Source organism: Solea senegalensis, linkage group LG4 (assembly GCF_019176455.1).
Source record: "Solea senegalensis isolate Sse05_10M linkage group LG4, IFAPA_SoseM_1, whole genome shotgun sequence".
NCBI lineage: Eukaryota > Metazoa > Chordata > Actinopteri > Pleuronectiformes > Soleidae > Solea > Solea senegalensis.
Window position 1 is genome coordinate 3,413,256 of NC_058024.1, and position 13,238 is coordinate 3,426,493.

At 41.3% G+C, this 13,238-nt stretch overlaps 1 protein-coding gene across 2 annotated transcripts in view; it reads left to right on the forward strand.

Annotated features, from left to right (window-relative positions):
- Window positions 1–11,540, forward strand: part of ptpra (protein tyrosine phosphatase receptor type A) — a 39,553-nt gene extending 28,013 nt beyond the window's left edge. For both annotated transcript variants that reach the window (XM_044024073.1, XM_044024074.1), the window contains 11 exons: window positions 44–163; window positions 708–874; window positions 972–1,107; window positions 2,149–2,295; window positions 2,392–2,485; window positions 3,569–3,645; window positions 3,751–3,885; window positions 5,226–5,351; window positions 5,446–5,597; window positions 6,397–6,532; window positions 7,248–11,540. In XM_044024073.1, the coding sequence (XP_043880008.1) occupies window positions 44–163; window positions 708–874; window positions 972–1,107; window positions 2,149–2,295; window positions 2,392–2,485; window positions 3,569–3,645; window positions 3,751–3,885; window positions 5,226–5,351; window positions 5,446–5,597; window positions 6,397–6,532; window positions 7,248–7,322 (1,365 nt within the window). In that variant the 3' untranslated portion in view covers window positions 7,323–11,540. The remainder of the gene's footprint in view (window positions 1–43; window positions 164–707; window positions 875–971; window positions 1,108–2,148; window positions 2,296–2,391; window positions 2,486–3,568; window positions 3,646–3,750; window positions 3,886–5,225; window positions 5,352–5,445; window positions 5,598–6,396; window positions 6,533–7,247) is intronic.
- The last annotated feature ends 1,698 nt before the right edge of the window (window positions 11,541–13,238 follow it).

A 13,238-nucleotide genomic window follows, 5' to 3' on the forward strand; every position in this document is an offset into this window, starting at 1 on the left:
GTTAACAGGTGGTCTAACACTTGTTCTTTTCTCTTCCCTCCAGTGTAAGTGTGCCCAGTACTGGCCGGACCAGGGCTGCTGGACTTACGGTAACATCCGTGTATCTGTTGAAGACACAATGGTTCTAGTGGACTACACCATCCGGAAGTTCTGCATCCAGCAGGTACCATTATTTGCACACATACCAGTTTGTGATGGAGAATGTAAATCCCTCCACTTTACACACACACACACACACATAAATGGGCACAGGAGCAGTGGGCAGCACTTATCTGCCTTGCTCAGGGGCACCCAGCCTTTGACCCATCCCTGGATCTGAGTCGCCAAACGTCCGGTTACAAGCCGATCTATTTTCCTCTAGACTTGTAGTCAAGACCACCTAAACCGAGACCAAGACAAGACCAAGACCAGGACTGTTGAGGCAGTGTCTGGAGACATACAACTCTATTTTCCTCTTCTCCTCAGGCTGCCTGCTCTGGCCCATTAAGCACTTATTGATGCAGAGATCAGGTCGGGTTTGGCCAGTATCCAAATTGTATACTTGTGGTGTAAAATGTTACCATGATGAATGAAAACACCCAGACAGACAGACAGATATGTTGGACACATTAATTATATAAGGCCTCCAGTATCTGTATATTCAAGAGGAGCAAAATAGATTTAAAAAGTCCTATAATGAGTGGAAACCTGGCTTGTTTGTGTGTCAGGTGGGAGATCTGTCTGGGAAGAAGCCACAGAGGCTCGTCACCCAGTTCCACTTCACCAGCTGGCCAGACTTCGGGGTTCCCTTCACACCCATCGGGATGCTCAAGTTCCTCAAGAAAGTCAAGAACTGCAATCCCCAGTACGCTGGACCCATTGTGGTCCACTGTAGGTAAGAGGATCAAGGCTTTGCCTCTGTTTTGTGTCTGTTGTCGTGTTTTATTGTCTGAACGCACGCAAACCATCAGTGTGGTGTTTGTGTCCGTCAGTGCGGGTGTAGGTAGGACAGGTACCTTCATCGTGATCGATGCCATGATCGACATGATGAACACTGAGAGGAAGGTGGACGTGTTTGGCTTCGTCACCAGGATCAGAGCGCAGCGCTGTCAGATGGTCCAGACTGATGTAAGTCCAGTGTTGACTCCAAATACCCTGTTCACATGTGCTTTTTAACATCCCTCCTTAGAGAGCTGTTTACAACTGCAACTGCTCACACGGTACATGGCATTAACATGTGTCCGGCATGCATTTTGTCATATTTTTGACTAGAGCTGAAACAAAAAAATTGATTAATCGATAACTAAATTAATCGACAACTATTTTAATTAATGATTAATCGGTTTGAAGCTTTTTTCATGATTAAAATAAGATTTCCGATTGTTTAAGCTTCTTAAATGTGAGTATTTTCTTCATTTCCTTGCTCTGGATAACAAAGAAATCATTAAGTGAATCATTTTGGTTTGTGGACAAAACAAGACTTTTGAGAACATCATCATTTCCAGATTTGATGAACGCCAATCAACATTTTTGTTGATTGCCGTGATATTTTATGGACCAAACGATTAATCGAGATAATAATCGGCCGATTATCGATTATGAAAATAGTCGTTAGTTGCAGCTCTATTTTTGACATATCTTTATTAGTGCCGTAATTATGATCTGTAATTAATTAATCTAATGAATCTCTTTTTTAATCTCACCTAAAAATTGCTTGAAGTAGTATTTTCATTTAAATTCATTATTACATTGTTGTGGCAGATCAAGAGATTGCTATATAACAAAAACAAAAGTGACTTTATAAAGGCATGTATTGTTTTAACAAACTTGAACAGATGCAGCCATTTACATTCCGTTGTGTTCTTTTGTCAAACTACAAATAATTAGAAAATAAATAAAGTAATAAATCAAATGAAACATCAGCCTGTGTTCTCCTCCAGTTAAGTTTGGCAAAGAGCTTTGCTATGGCTCGCTAAATTGCTAACGTCTTTGCTGCTAACGCATGCTGTATAAAAAAGCAACTTGCATAAAACATAACGCGCTAAATATGACTGTAATTAATTAATCGCAATAATAAACGCGATAATTTGACACCCCTAATCTTTATTCATATCGTCCCCATTCTTATTTATTTTGTCTTAACTGTATGATCTTCCCTCCTCCCCACAGATGCAGTACGTGTTCATCTTCCAGGCGTTGTTAGAGCACTACCTGTACGGGGACACGGAGCTGGAGGTGACCTCTCTGGAGTCGCACCTGGCCAAACTTTACACTCCCTCACCTGGAGCTGGCAGCGGCCTGGAGGCCGAGTTCAAGGTGCGTTTATGTTCCCGTGTGTCGCTGTGTCGCTCCAGCAGGGGACGTCTGTGTGTTTGAACTATGAATTGATGATTGAAACCGCGTCACTTTTAGAAGCTGACGTCCATCAAGATCCAGAATGACAAGATGAGAACAGGAAACCTGCCGGCCAACATGAAGAAGAACAGAGTGCTACAGATCATTCCATGTGAGTGAGGAAACAGTGTCACTGCTTTATGAAACTAGCTTACAACAGAAAACTTTATAAGTACACAGTATATACATGGTATTTCAGTTCAGTATTTATAAGATACTGGAGTAACTAATATCCTGTAATTAGGGCTAGGCAAGATATCAATATTATATCTATATCATGACATGAGACAAGATATCAACTTATTTTTTGGTGATAAAGTATCTGTGATGACCTTTCCTGGTTTTGGAGACTGTTGCCTTTACAACCATCACATTTATTATGTTGAATACATTTGTGAAATAAACTGAATATGATAAGAAGTAAATATTATTCTACTATTGTTATAGTAGAATTTGACCATATTTATTGTCCTTGTTTCACACACACATGTAAATATCCTTCATTTAACATTAAAAAGCCAAAGAAATAAAGCAGCTATTATCTGAAATGAAAGGTAATAAGTGTGTTTTAAGGCCGTGTGATACAGATGGTGAACTGTATTCACAGTGTGTCGTCACTCTCCTCTGAAAAACTCAAACATTGAATATTAGGAATAAAGTCATAATATTATGGGATTTTTTTGTCAGCAGTAGCCTTGCAGTCGACCACTTCCTTCATACATTTCCATTTCCTTCTACAAAAGAGACGAAGTCTGTGTGATTTATTTCTTTTCAAAGTCCTGATGCTAATGATAATGTGGTGCTGATTTCTTTTTTTTTGTGAAGCACGAAACAAAATGTAACTTACGACTTTATTCTCAGAAGATAGAAAAAAAATGTCTTCAGTTTGGCTCTAATACTATATGGATAAAAAAGTTTTTTTCCATATTGCCCAGCCCTACCTCTAATACAAGGAGTCAAATATAAGTTGTTATGAAAGATAGAGCACTATTTACCACTTGTGTTGTTTCAAACTATGATTCTTTGTTAGAGACGTGTTGGATAAGAATGTTGCACAGTCCCATGTGGATTGTGTTGCATTGATTTCTGCACACGCTGGTCTCTGTGACGGTGAGATCAATGTGTTTGCACACAGTCATCACTGCCATGATAAACATGTAGACACAGTGTATTTTGTGTTTCGTGCTCCTGACAGACGAGTTCAACCGAGTGATCATTCCAGTCAAGCGAGGCGAGGAGAACACAGACTACGTCAATGCCTCCTTCATCGACGTGAGTTTAAAAACAAATCCGTTCTGTTCAATAATGCGAACACGGACTTGGTTAGACATTGTAAGTCTTGTCTCACATACCGTCTTGTCTCACATCTGGACACAGGGTTACCGTCAGAAGGACTCGTACATGGCGAGTCAGGGCCCTCTGCAGCACACCATGGAGGACTTCTGGAGGATGATCTGGGAGTGGAGAAGCTGCTCTATAGTCATGCTCACTGAGCTGGAGGAGAGAGGGCAGGTGTGTGTGTGTGTGTGGGGGTGCATAAACACTGACCCAGGCGGCCTCATGGTGACCAAAACCTGGTCCTAATGAGGCAGAACCTAATTTATGAGGAACTGGTTGAGTTTAGGGTAGGATTTAAGTTATGATTAGGTTAAGGTTCGGTATTAACTGGTTATGGTTAGAGATAAGGCCTTGGGTAGGCTGTCCAGGTCTTACAATTGATAGGAATATGAGAGTGTGTGTGTATGTGTTTTACATTAGAGCTGCAACTAACAATTATTTTCATAATCGATTATTGTCTCGATGAATCATTTGGTCCATAAAATATCAGAAAACCTAAAAAAAAAATGTTGATCGGTGTTTGTCAAACCTGGAAATGATGACGTTCTCAATTGTCTTGTTTTGTCCACAAACCAAAATTATTCACTTTTAATGTTTTCTTTGTTTTATGGAGCAAAGAAATGAAGAAAATACTCACATTTAAGAAGCTGAAACAACCGGGGAAAAAAAGCTTCAAACCAATGAATCGATTAATGAATTAATCGATTCATCAATTCATTGTTTTAGCTCTAGTGTACATAAGTCTCTGTGAGGACATATGGTGAAAGTTACGCTAATGTGCAGGTCCTCACGCAGCATTCTTATTGTTGCAGCATGAGAATGCTGTTCATGTGTGAGACTTGGTACAGTTTAGGTTAAGGGTTGGGTTTTTAAGTATTTGGTTGTGATGGTTGATAAGGTTGTGTGTGTGTATGTATGATAAGGAGTGTATGTATAATGAGTGTCCTCGTTAGGAATGTGTGTGTTTATGGTGATATGTTAGATATCAGCTCAATAACAGGGAACACATGAATAATGTGTCACATATCAGTGGATAATAGTCGCTGATATAAGTGCATCTTTATTCGGTTTGATACAAACTAATGTTCCAAAAATACATCACAATACAATGACATCACCACATTTGTTTTTACAAAATGTGATGTTTGGCTTACTTGAAGCACTTACTTACTTCTAAGTACTTGTTTGTACCCAAATGTTGAAATGCACTTAAAAGTGTCTGCTAAATGACATGTCATGTAATGTAATGTAATGTAATGTAATATTACTAAACATGTTACTAACATCACAGAACCATAAGCAGCGAGGGAGTGGGATGTGCTAATAGGCATGAGAAGATAAGGAAATCTCATCTCACAGTTATCCAGATCAAAATAATGGCGATTCATAGTTGTGAATTTCTCATGAAAATGGATCGTGTCTCCACAGACACACATACACACACAGTCATGTGGATTCATGTAACTGCTCGGCCGTTCGTCGTCAGTTGACCGTGCTCGTGTTGTGTCTTGCAGGAAAAATGTGCTCAGTATTGGCCCAGTGATGGACTCGTGGTCTATGGGGACATTTCTATCGAGATTAAAAGGGAGGAGGAGAGCGAGAGCTACACCGTGCGTGACCTCCTGGTCACCAACAACAGGGTACGATGGGGAAACGAGCAAGACACACGCGCTACATACTGTTCAGTGACCATGACTTTATATGCTAACAACAGTGTTGACTCTTTTTTTTCAGGAGAACAAGGCTCGAGCCGTGCGTCAGTTCCATTTCCATGGCTGGCCAGAAGTGGGCATCCCCACAGATGGAAAAGGCATGATCAATATAATCGCTGCAGTGCAGAAACAACAGCAGCAGTCTGGCAATCACCCCATCACTGTCCACTGCAGGTGAAACAAAAACACACGTTCACTAGGGTTAGGTGGTGACTACATGTGGATACTTAACCTAAGTTGAGTCTCACCCTCGTGACTTATTGAGTTTTGTTGAGGAAAAATTACAATATAACAATATAACATAACAATTACCAAAATTGTTGCGCAATGGAATAAAATAAAAATCAGGCTTTACTCAAGTTGTGCCTCAGGCAAAGCTGTATCATCACTCTCTGAGCTGTCCTTCAACTGGGAGGTTGTGGGTTCCATGGGCAAGACAATTAACCCCACGTTGTGTAATAGAAAGTGCACTTCACATATATGTGCTGTATATAAACTGTAGTGTAGAGCAACTTTGAGCGGTCATCAACACAAGCAAAGTGCTTTATAAGTGATTTATCCATTCAAAATAGATTCAAAGAACTTTATTTTTCCATCAGGAGGAGCAGTAGAGTTTATCCACACACAACAACACGTGTGCACACTCACATACACACACAGTCACACAAAGATGTACCGCATGTACACAAATACACTTTTTCCTATTGTTGTTGCACAGTAAATGTGTGTGCCAGTCATGTGCACCAGTGTGTGTGTGTCTGGGAAATGGTTGAAGTCATTAAATGAGAGGAAAAAACATCTCAGAGGAATTGTTCTCTTCTTCCTGCTCCCTATAGAAACCGTTGCTCCGCCTCTTCTCTGACATGTGCACTCACAACAAGACCTTGTGTGTAATCCTGTACAAAGTTACTGCTCTATGTCTGTAATGTTGACGTATACATATTTGCCCGTGTGTGTGTGTGTGTGTTGACAGTGCTGGCGCTGGCCGGACGGGAACTTTCTGTGCATTGAGTACAGTCCTGGAGAGGGTGAAGGCGGAGGGCATCCTGGACGTCTTCCAGACGGTCAAAAGCCTCAGACTGCAGAGACCCCACATGGTGCAGACACTGGTGAGGACTTTTAATCACACAGTTCTTTGAAGACTTCCACTGCTGCTAATGCATCCGCCGGCACAGGGTCTATGCAGATATGTAAACAAATGAGTTATTCCGTTAATATCAGTTGTAAATGATGCTCCCATTTAGAGGAAATTCACACGCCCGTGTGACTGACAGCTGCTGTCGTCCAATAGGAGCCTGTTTTCGGAGAATTTCTGGTCCTCCGTCTTAAAAGCAGGACTTCAGATTCTTGCAGGGGACGACTGGTTGTCACCTGAGTGGAAAATACAACCTCACGACTCAATCTCTGGGAATAAAGTAGTATCATATATTACTGCAGGTGTCTGTAATGGGCACATTACCTAAACAGCTGTGTGGTTGTACTAAAATACTGACTTAAAGTGTAACGACACACAAACCAGTTTACGTGGGTGATCTCGTTCATGTTATTGGTTGATCCCAGTTTAGTTTACTGACTGTCGTTGGTCAAACACCAGCTACTGTATTCAGATGTTGCCATTTGAATACATACTTCTCTGATTCATGCTGTTGTTGTCCCAGACTCCTCCCCCTTTTGTAAACACTGGAGGTGTGGCTTCGTCGGGGCTCGTCCTTCCGAGTATTTCTTTTCCAGATGTCAAATCGTGTCAAACTCGCTACCAGGCCACGCCCCCCAGGCACTGCTGCACTCCCGACCCTGCTGACCTTGCTCTTCCTCCCTCCTCAGGAACAGTACGAGTTCTGCTACAAAGTGGTCCAGGAGTATATCGACGCCTTCTCTGACTACGCCAACTTCAAGTAGGGAAGCCATCGTGGACGTGCGGCCGAAGGAATGTCCGACATACACCACTTCATACAAGCACGCGCCAGAATCTCCACACTCACACACGACCATGCAGAGAACTCGCCTATGGATGATCACGACAAAAGCAGCAGAGAGACTCCTCACTACTCACTCAGTGGATTATGGGATGGACTGCCCGGAGAGGAAAAAGGGAACAGACGTCTCAGTCCAGAGGACAGGGCAGTGTAGACGGACAAATAACTGAGATGCCTTCTTAAATATTTTGTAATATTGATCTTGTCACTTTTACCCCCCCCACACACACACACACACATGTATATATATATACTGACTGTGTTGCATCTTATTACTTTGGTTTCAGACACAGTTTTAAGTTTGGCTGCATTTTTTGGGTGGCACCTGTAATGTATTTTATTGGTATATAAATATATATATATGAATATATATAAATATAAATTGGATGCTTTGGAGGCTATTGTAAAAAAAACAAAAAACTAAAACCCCTTAGATAAGGTAATGGTGTTTGGATTGTTACCTTAAAGTGACTGAGACTGCCTGAGCCATGCTGTAGACACATGTTTTTTTCTTTACACAGAATGCTGTGCATCTGCGTAAAGGGATAGTTCAGTTTTTTGATGAGGTAATGACACAAGGAAAAAACATTTTAGCCACGGAGTAAAAGTCTTACCAAATCAATTCTGCGCCGAGTTAAATTTGCAGTATCTTATGAATTTGTTTTCCACTCAATCTCGTCATTGGATAACATTTTCTGAACGGAAACGGAGGTGTCTTACAGTCCATAGAGGAGTTTTTGACTCGCTGCTGCCTTCATCAGAACGTTCCAATGTGTGTTTGTGTGACGGGTGGTTTGAAATCTTTAGTTCAGATCTACTTATGACACAAACACATCAGCAGCTCCTGTCGCCCCTGAGCTAAAAATACTGCTTTGGTTTGTGTGAGAGAGAAAGAACTTGTAAGACCTTGAGTTTCCACTCAAAATGCTTTCATAACAACGAGATAAAATGGCAAACACGTACTTCAGAGTCTTTTGTTGTGGCTAAAATCAGTTTTTCCTGACAGCTACGTCTTCACTGAGAGCCAGCATCTGCTTCTCGGCACAGGGACAGCGCAGGCAACACTGACTGTGTGTCATTACCTCTTTCTCTTAGGTCACAATCTCTGTGTTTTACATAAAGCAGGCTCAGGTGGACACACACACACGCACACACACTGTGACTTCCACGTCGCTGTCTTGTGTCTGCCGAGTGCCAAAGTCGCTCGCTCTCAAAGATGGAGGTCTCACTTTGGAGGTTTTACCGAGCATGTTTGAGACATTTGGTCCAATCGTCTTTTCCAACAACCAGCAGCCAACACATTCCTGGATCGTCATGTGAAAGTAGAACAATATTATCTTGTATTTTTATTTTATTTCTTTTTTTTTTTATGCCCCATACAGTAAAGAAATCTAAATGTGAGGAAGAATTTCAGGTCTGTTACAGCATCAGCAGCGATGTTGATCATGCTAATGAGACACATTTCAAACAACACGCTCCATAATTCCATCCTACGCGTTAACAAATGTTAAAACTATATCCAGTATATACCCAGCATTTTTCTTTGTTTGTTTACACACAAACATCAGTATTTCTGGTAGATTGTAATGATGCGTTTCTCTTCTGTACGGGCTTTTTTTTTTAATTTTAAACTGTCGTTTCACATTGTTATGCATATATCAGCCTCACGTCACCACTGCAGGAGAATGTTGCTCAAAGATTGAATGCATTGTTACTTTTTAAACAGCGGAGACCTGTCGTCTGTCATGTGATCACGTGTCATGTGACGTGTGTCATGTGACGTGTGTCATGATTTGGCCTATGCTGTGAAGGACAATCGGGTGTCCTTAAATACAGCGTTTTTGTTGTTTTTGTTTTTATTATTTTTATTTTTTTTTATATAATGATGTCACAGTTGAGGCCACGCCCCTTCATGATTGTAATCAAAGATGAATGATGTCGGTCAAACGCAGGGATTCAGCTTCAGTCCCATTTTCAACTTGTGATGTGAAGTAAATGGAACGCAGCGTGAGCTTGGGTTCATCTCTGACTGACCCGCGGTCAAGTGACTTCAGCATCGTGACTCACTCCATTTTTAATGCTGTTTCATGAAAATATTCAGTTTTCTCCCATTCCAGCAGTTTCAATTACACAACACTCCCCGTCTCTTATGTTACAAAAAAAAGTCGCACAATCAGATTTAATTTATTGACAGCAAACGTCTTTAAGTGTAACTTAAGCCCCAAACCACAAATTACAAATGTGATTAAAAACACGGTGTTTCTACTGCCTCTCTGGTCAAACACCGGCTACTGCATTCAAGGTTTGCCATTGGCTCATTGTCCGAGACTCCTCCCCCTTTTATAAACCTTAGAGCTATGGCTTTGTACGAGTGATCGAGCATCTCACACAGATTTAACCGCCAGGCCCCGCCTCCCCTGCACTACCCCCCACTCTCCCTCCGTCGCTCAGCTCTCGGACCACTTCTTGGCATTTCGCAAAATCAGCCAGTGGGCGGAGTTAGCCTCAGAAGAGGGAGGGTTTTTTTTACCCCTGAGTTTTCACGCCCTAAAATGAGTTCAGAAAGAAGATGTGTTTGAACTCTTAAAGCTCTTTCAGGTGAAGCTACTGCTGCAGAGAAACTGTCAGTGCAGCTTTAGCGTCATCATCATCATCATCACGATCGTTCAATCATTTCAAGAATTGTTTTATTCCAAAGCATCACAAGTGCCCGCACTTTGAGTCAGGTGCCATTTTGTTCATCATTGATTGTGTTTGTCACACACTGCGTACTTAACACAAGAGAGGATTCTGTTCTCATCTGACCCTCTCTCTCTCCCCCACTCTCTCTCTCTCTCTCTCTGTCTCGGTCTCTCTCTCTGGACTAAGACAGTATGGGTTTACTGTGTGTGTGTGTGTGTGTGTGTGTGTATTGGGATCATGTGATTTGACAACACAACACTGTGCCAACCCTTTGCGACCCACTATTTTACGATGATTGTGAACGGGGGGGCCAGAAGTGCCTCAGTAAAAGGTTTTCAAAACAAAAGGAATGAAGGCAGACGAAAGGATTACGGGAAACCGTCGACTCGACTGTTGACTTTTACTTTAGACTCCTTCCTGTAGCTTAGCGATCATTCCACCAGAGGGACCTGCATGTAAAGTAGGAGGAGTTAAACAGCCAATAGGAGCGTCTGCTTTCTCTGTGAACTGCCCTGTGATTGGTCTTTTCCTCTTGACAGTGACGCGACAGGTGGAGGCTACATCCATGCTAACCTTTGTTGTTGTTGTTGTTTTTTTTTAAAGTGCACAGAAACACAGTGAACTCAGTGGTCCGTTAAACCACGTATGGATGTAGCCTTAGTTGTGAGTCAGTGAACAGAAGTGTCTTTCCCTCCCGGAGGACGCACAGACGGTCCACTGAGATCAAACTAAGATTGAGGTCCATGTTTTAAAAGTTTTCCAACTTATTTTCATTCCATTTAACTTGAACTTGAGATCCACGACACGTAATCACTCGTGGACGCTCTTGTGCTGAACAAAGAAACTGTCACATTTGCCCTGAAACACATGTGTCTTTGAAGTGCTGGAGTTTTATTTGGCTCATGCAGTGGAGAACTCCGATACATGTCCATGATTAGAGGCCGAGGAAGACGAGATTCTTCCTCTCCACGCGTTCTCGTGCCCTTTGTTTTTGTCTGTCCTGTCATCACTAAACCTCCCGCCCTGTGTCCTCGGACCATTGTTCCTCAGTGGTCACTGCCCGCGCCCTTTTGTACATAAAAAGTAAGGTTATTTATATTTCATTCCTGTCGACTGCCTTGCTTATTTTATTTCCCTCTCCCCTTCCTTTTCTTCTTCATTTTCTTCTTCTTCATTTTTTTTAAAGATGTATATTAAACTGTATCGGGACCATTTTGAAATGTATCAGAAATGTTTCCTTTTGGCCATTTTCTATTTGGTAAACTTGTCTTAAGCAAATCCTCTTGTTTTTTTTTTAATTTGCCTATATGTTGGTTTTCTAGTGTTACGTTATTCAACATTTGAATATATGTATATATATAATTATATATATATGAAAAAATGATATATAATTATATAATGCCGAATGGCCTTTCTAAGCAAAGATACTGTTCCAATTAATAAAGTGCTTGAGATTTTAGTCTGTGTTTATTGTCTCTTTAATGTTTATTGCACACAACAAGCACCTGCCGCTCATTATTCCTCTAATGAAGACAAATGTTACAGTGGTACAAAGACAATGAGCGATCGTTCATGTGAGCTGGTTGATCAGTGTTTGTGTCCAAGGGCCTTCAGTCAGCGTTTAACCTTTCACCCTCAGTCCAGTCAATGACTCCTCTGCTCCGTGGTCAGGAAACAGAATAAATGTAAAAACATGAAATGAATCACTATCGAATGAATGAATGAGTAGGTACGGCGTGCAACTGCTGTCGTCACAGGAAGAGACGTCCGACTCAAGAACTCAGGAACGATGCTGAACTGTAGATCAGTTAAAGAGACTTAACAATCCTAAAAACGTGGCTTAATCTCCAACAATTACTAGGTAAATGTCTAAAATCTCCATATTTAACCGAGGAGTCTGGTGTATTTAGCGACAGCACTGCTGATCGCGAGCGGCATCACAAACCCTGCCGCTGTATTTCAGTCCAGTGACTGTCTGACTGTGACTGTGGTGAATTTCCATTATGTAACATTAATGTGCTTTAGAGCCAGTTTAACGTGGATTTGTTCAATTATTGCAATAAATCATGAATATGAGGATAATCATAGCATGACACTGTCATATGGTCACATGTCTGTCAGCATCCCACCCGCTCCTTCCTCCTACATCTAATAAATCTAATGTAGCACATGTTATAACCATGATGGTGTTCAGATCGTTGTGAGAGCAAAGATCACGACTCACTCTTCACTCCTCCTTCCTGCGTCACACTGTCGCTCACTTCCTCTGCATCTCAAACATCTGCCCTCTCATTAAGAAGAAGAGAAGACGTCGTCCGTCCGTGGTCGGCTTGCGTGAGCCGCGCTGTTTGTTCTTCCAGATTGAAGGCTCGCCGGGGTCAGAGGGAGAACGTGTGATGGTCACTGCGGGATCACAGACAGGAAATCAACTCCGTTCATTTTCATCTCACACAGTTTGATCAGGGAAATGAACGTAATTGCTTTTAGTTCAAAGAGAAGAAAAAAAGTCAGACGTGGCCTAATAACAGAGGTCAAAGTGCAGGGGTTAATGTCGCAGAGCAGTAATGTAAAGCTTTTCTGAAGCAGAAATTGTAATTATTTATTTATTTTATTCTTTCTTTTCTTATTATTACATATTGTAAGAGTAATAACAATTGCACGTTTGTTCTCCTGTGTTAAATACAGAAGTCAAAGTAACTGTGTGTGTGTGCAAATATATGACATTTTATGGGATAAATTCAGTGTAATAATAATAATAAAAAGGAAGTAAAACTTCCTAAAGTTTGTCCAGTTTGTTCTTGTTTTAAGGAACAAATTTATAAATGTCAATTTTAACTTGCAAAACTTGAAAGTCTATTTTGTACAGTGCAGTGGCAGGTTTTAATTCTGTGGATGACGACTGCGCTGCGTCATTATGTGGCAGTGGTGTCGTCATCAAACCAACCCACAGTCGTTTCAGTGACTGTATCAAGCGTCACAAAATGCACTCACGATACGTTCACGGTGGCGAGTTTCATTTATGGAGAGGAAGATTACAACCATTACGATATAATGAAAAAGGCTGGAACATACAGTCCTAGTGATTTATTTTGAAGTGCCACAAGGGGGAGCTGCATCTTTCCTGTCATTACAGGACGTCATGATTTAATTTTGAACA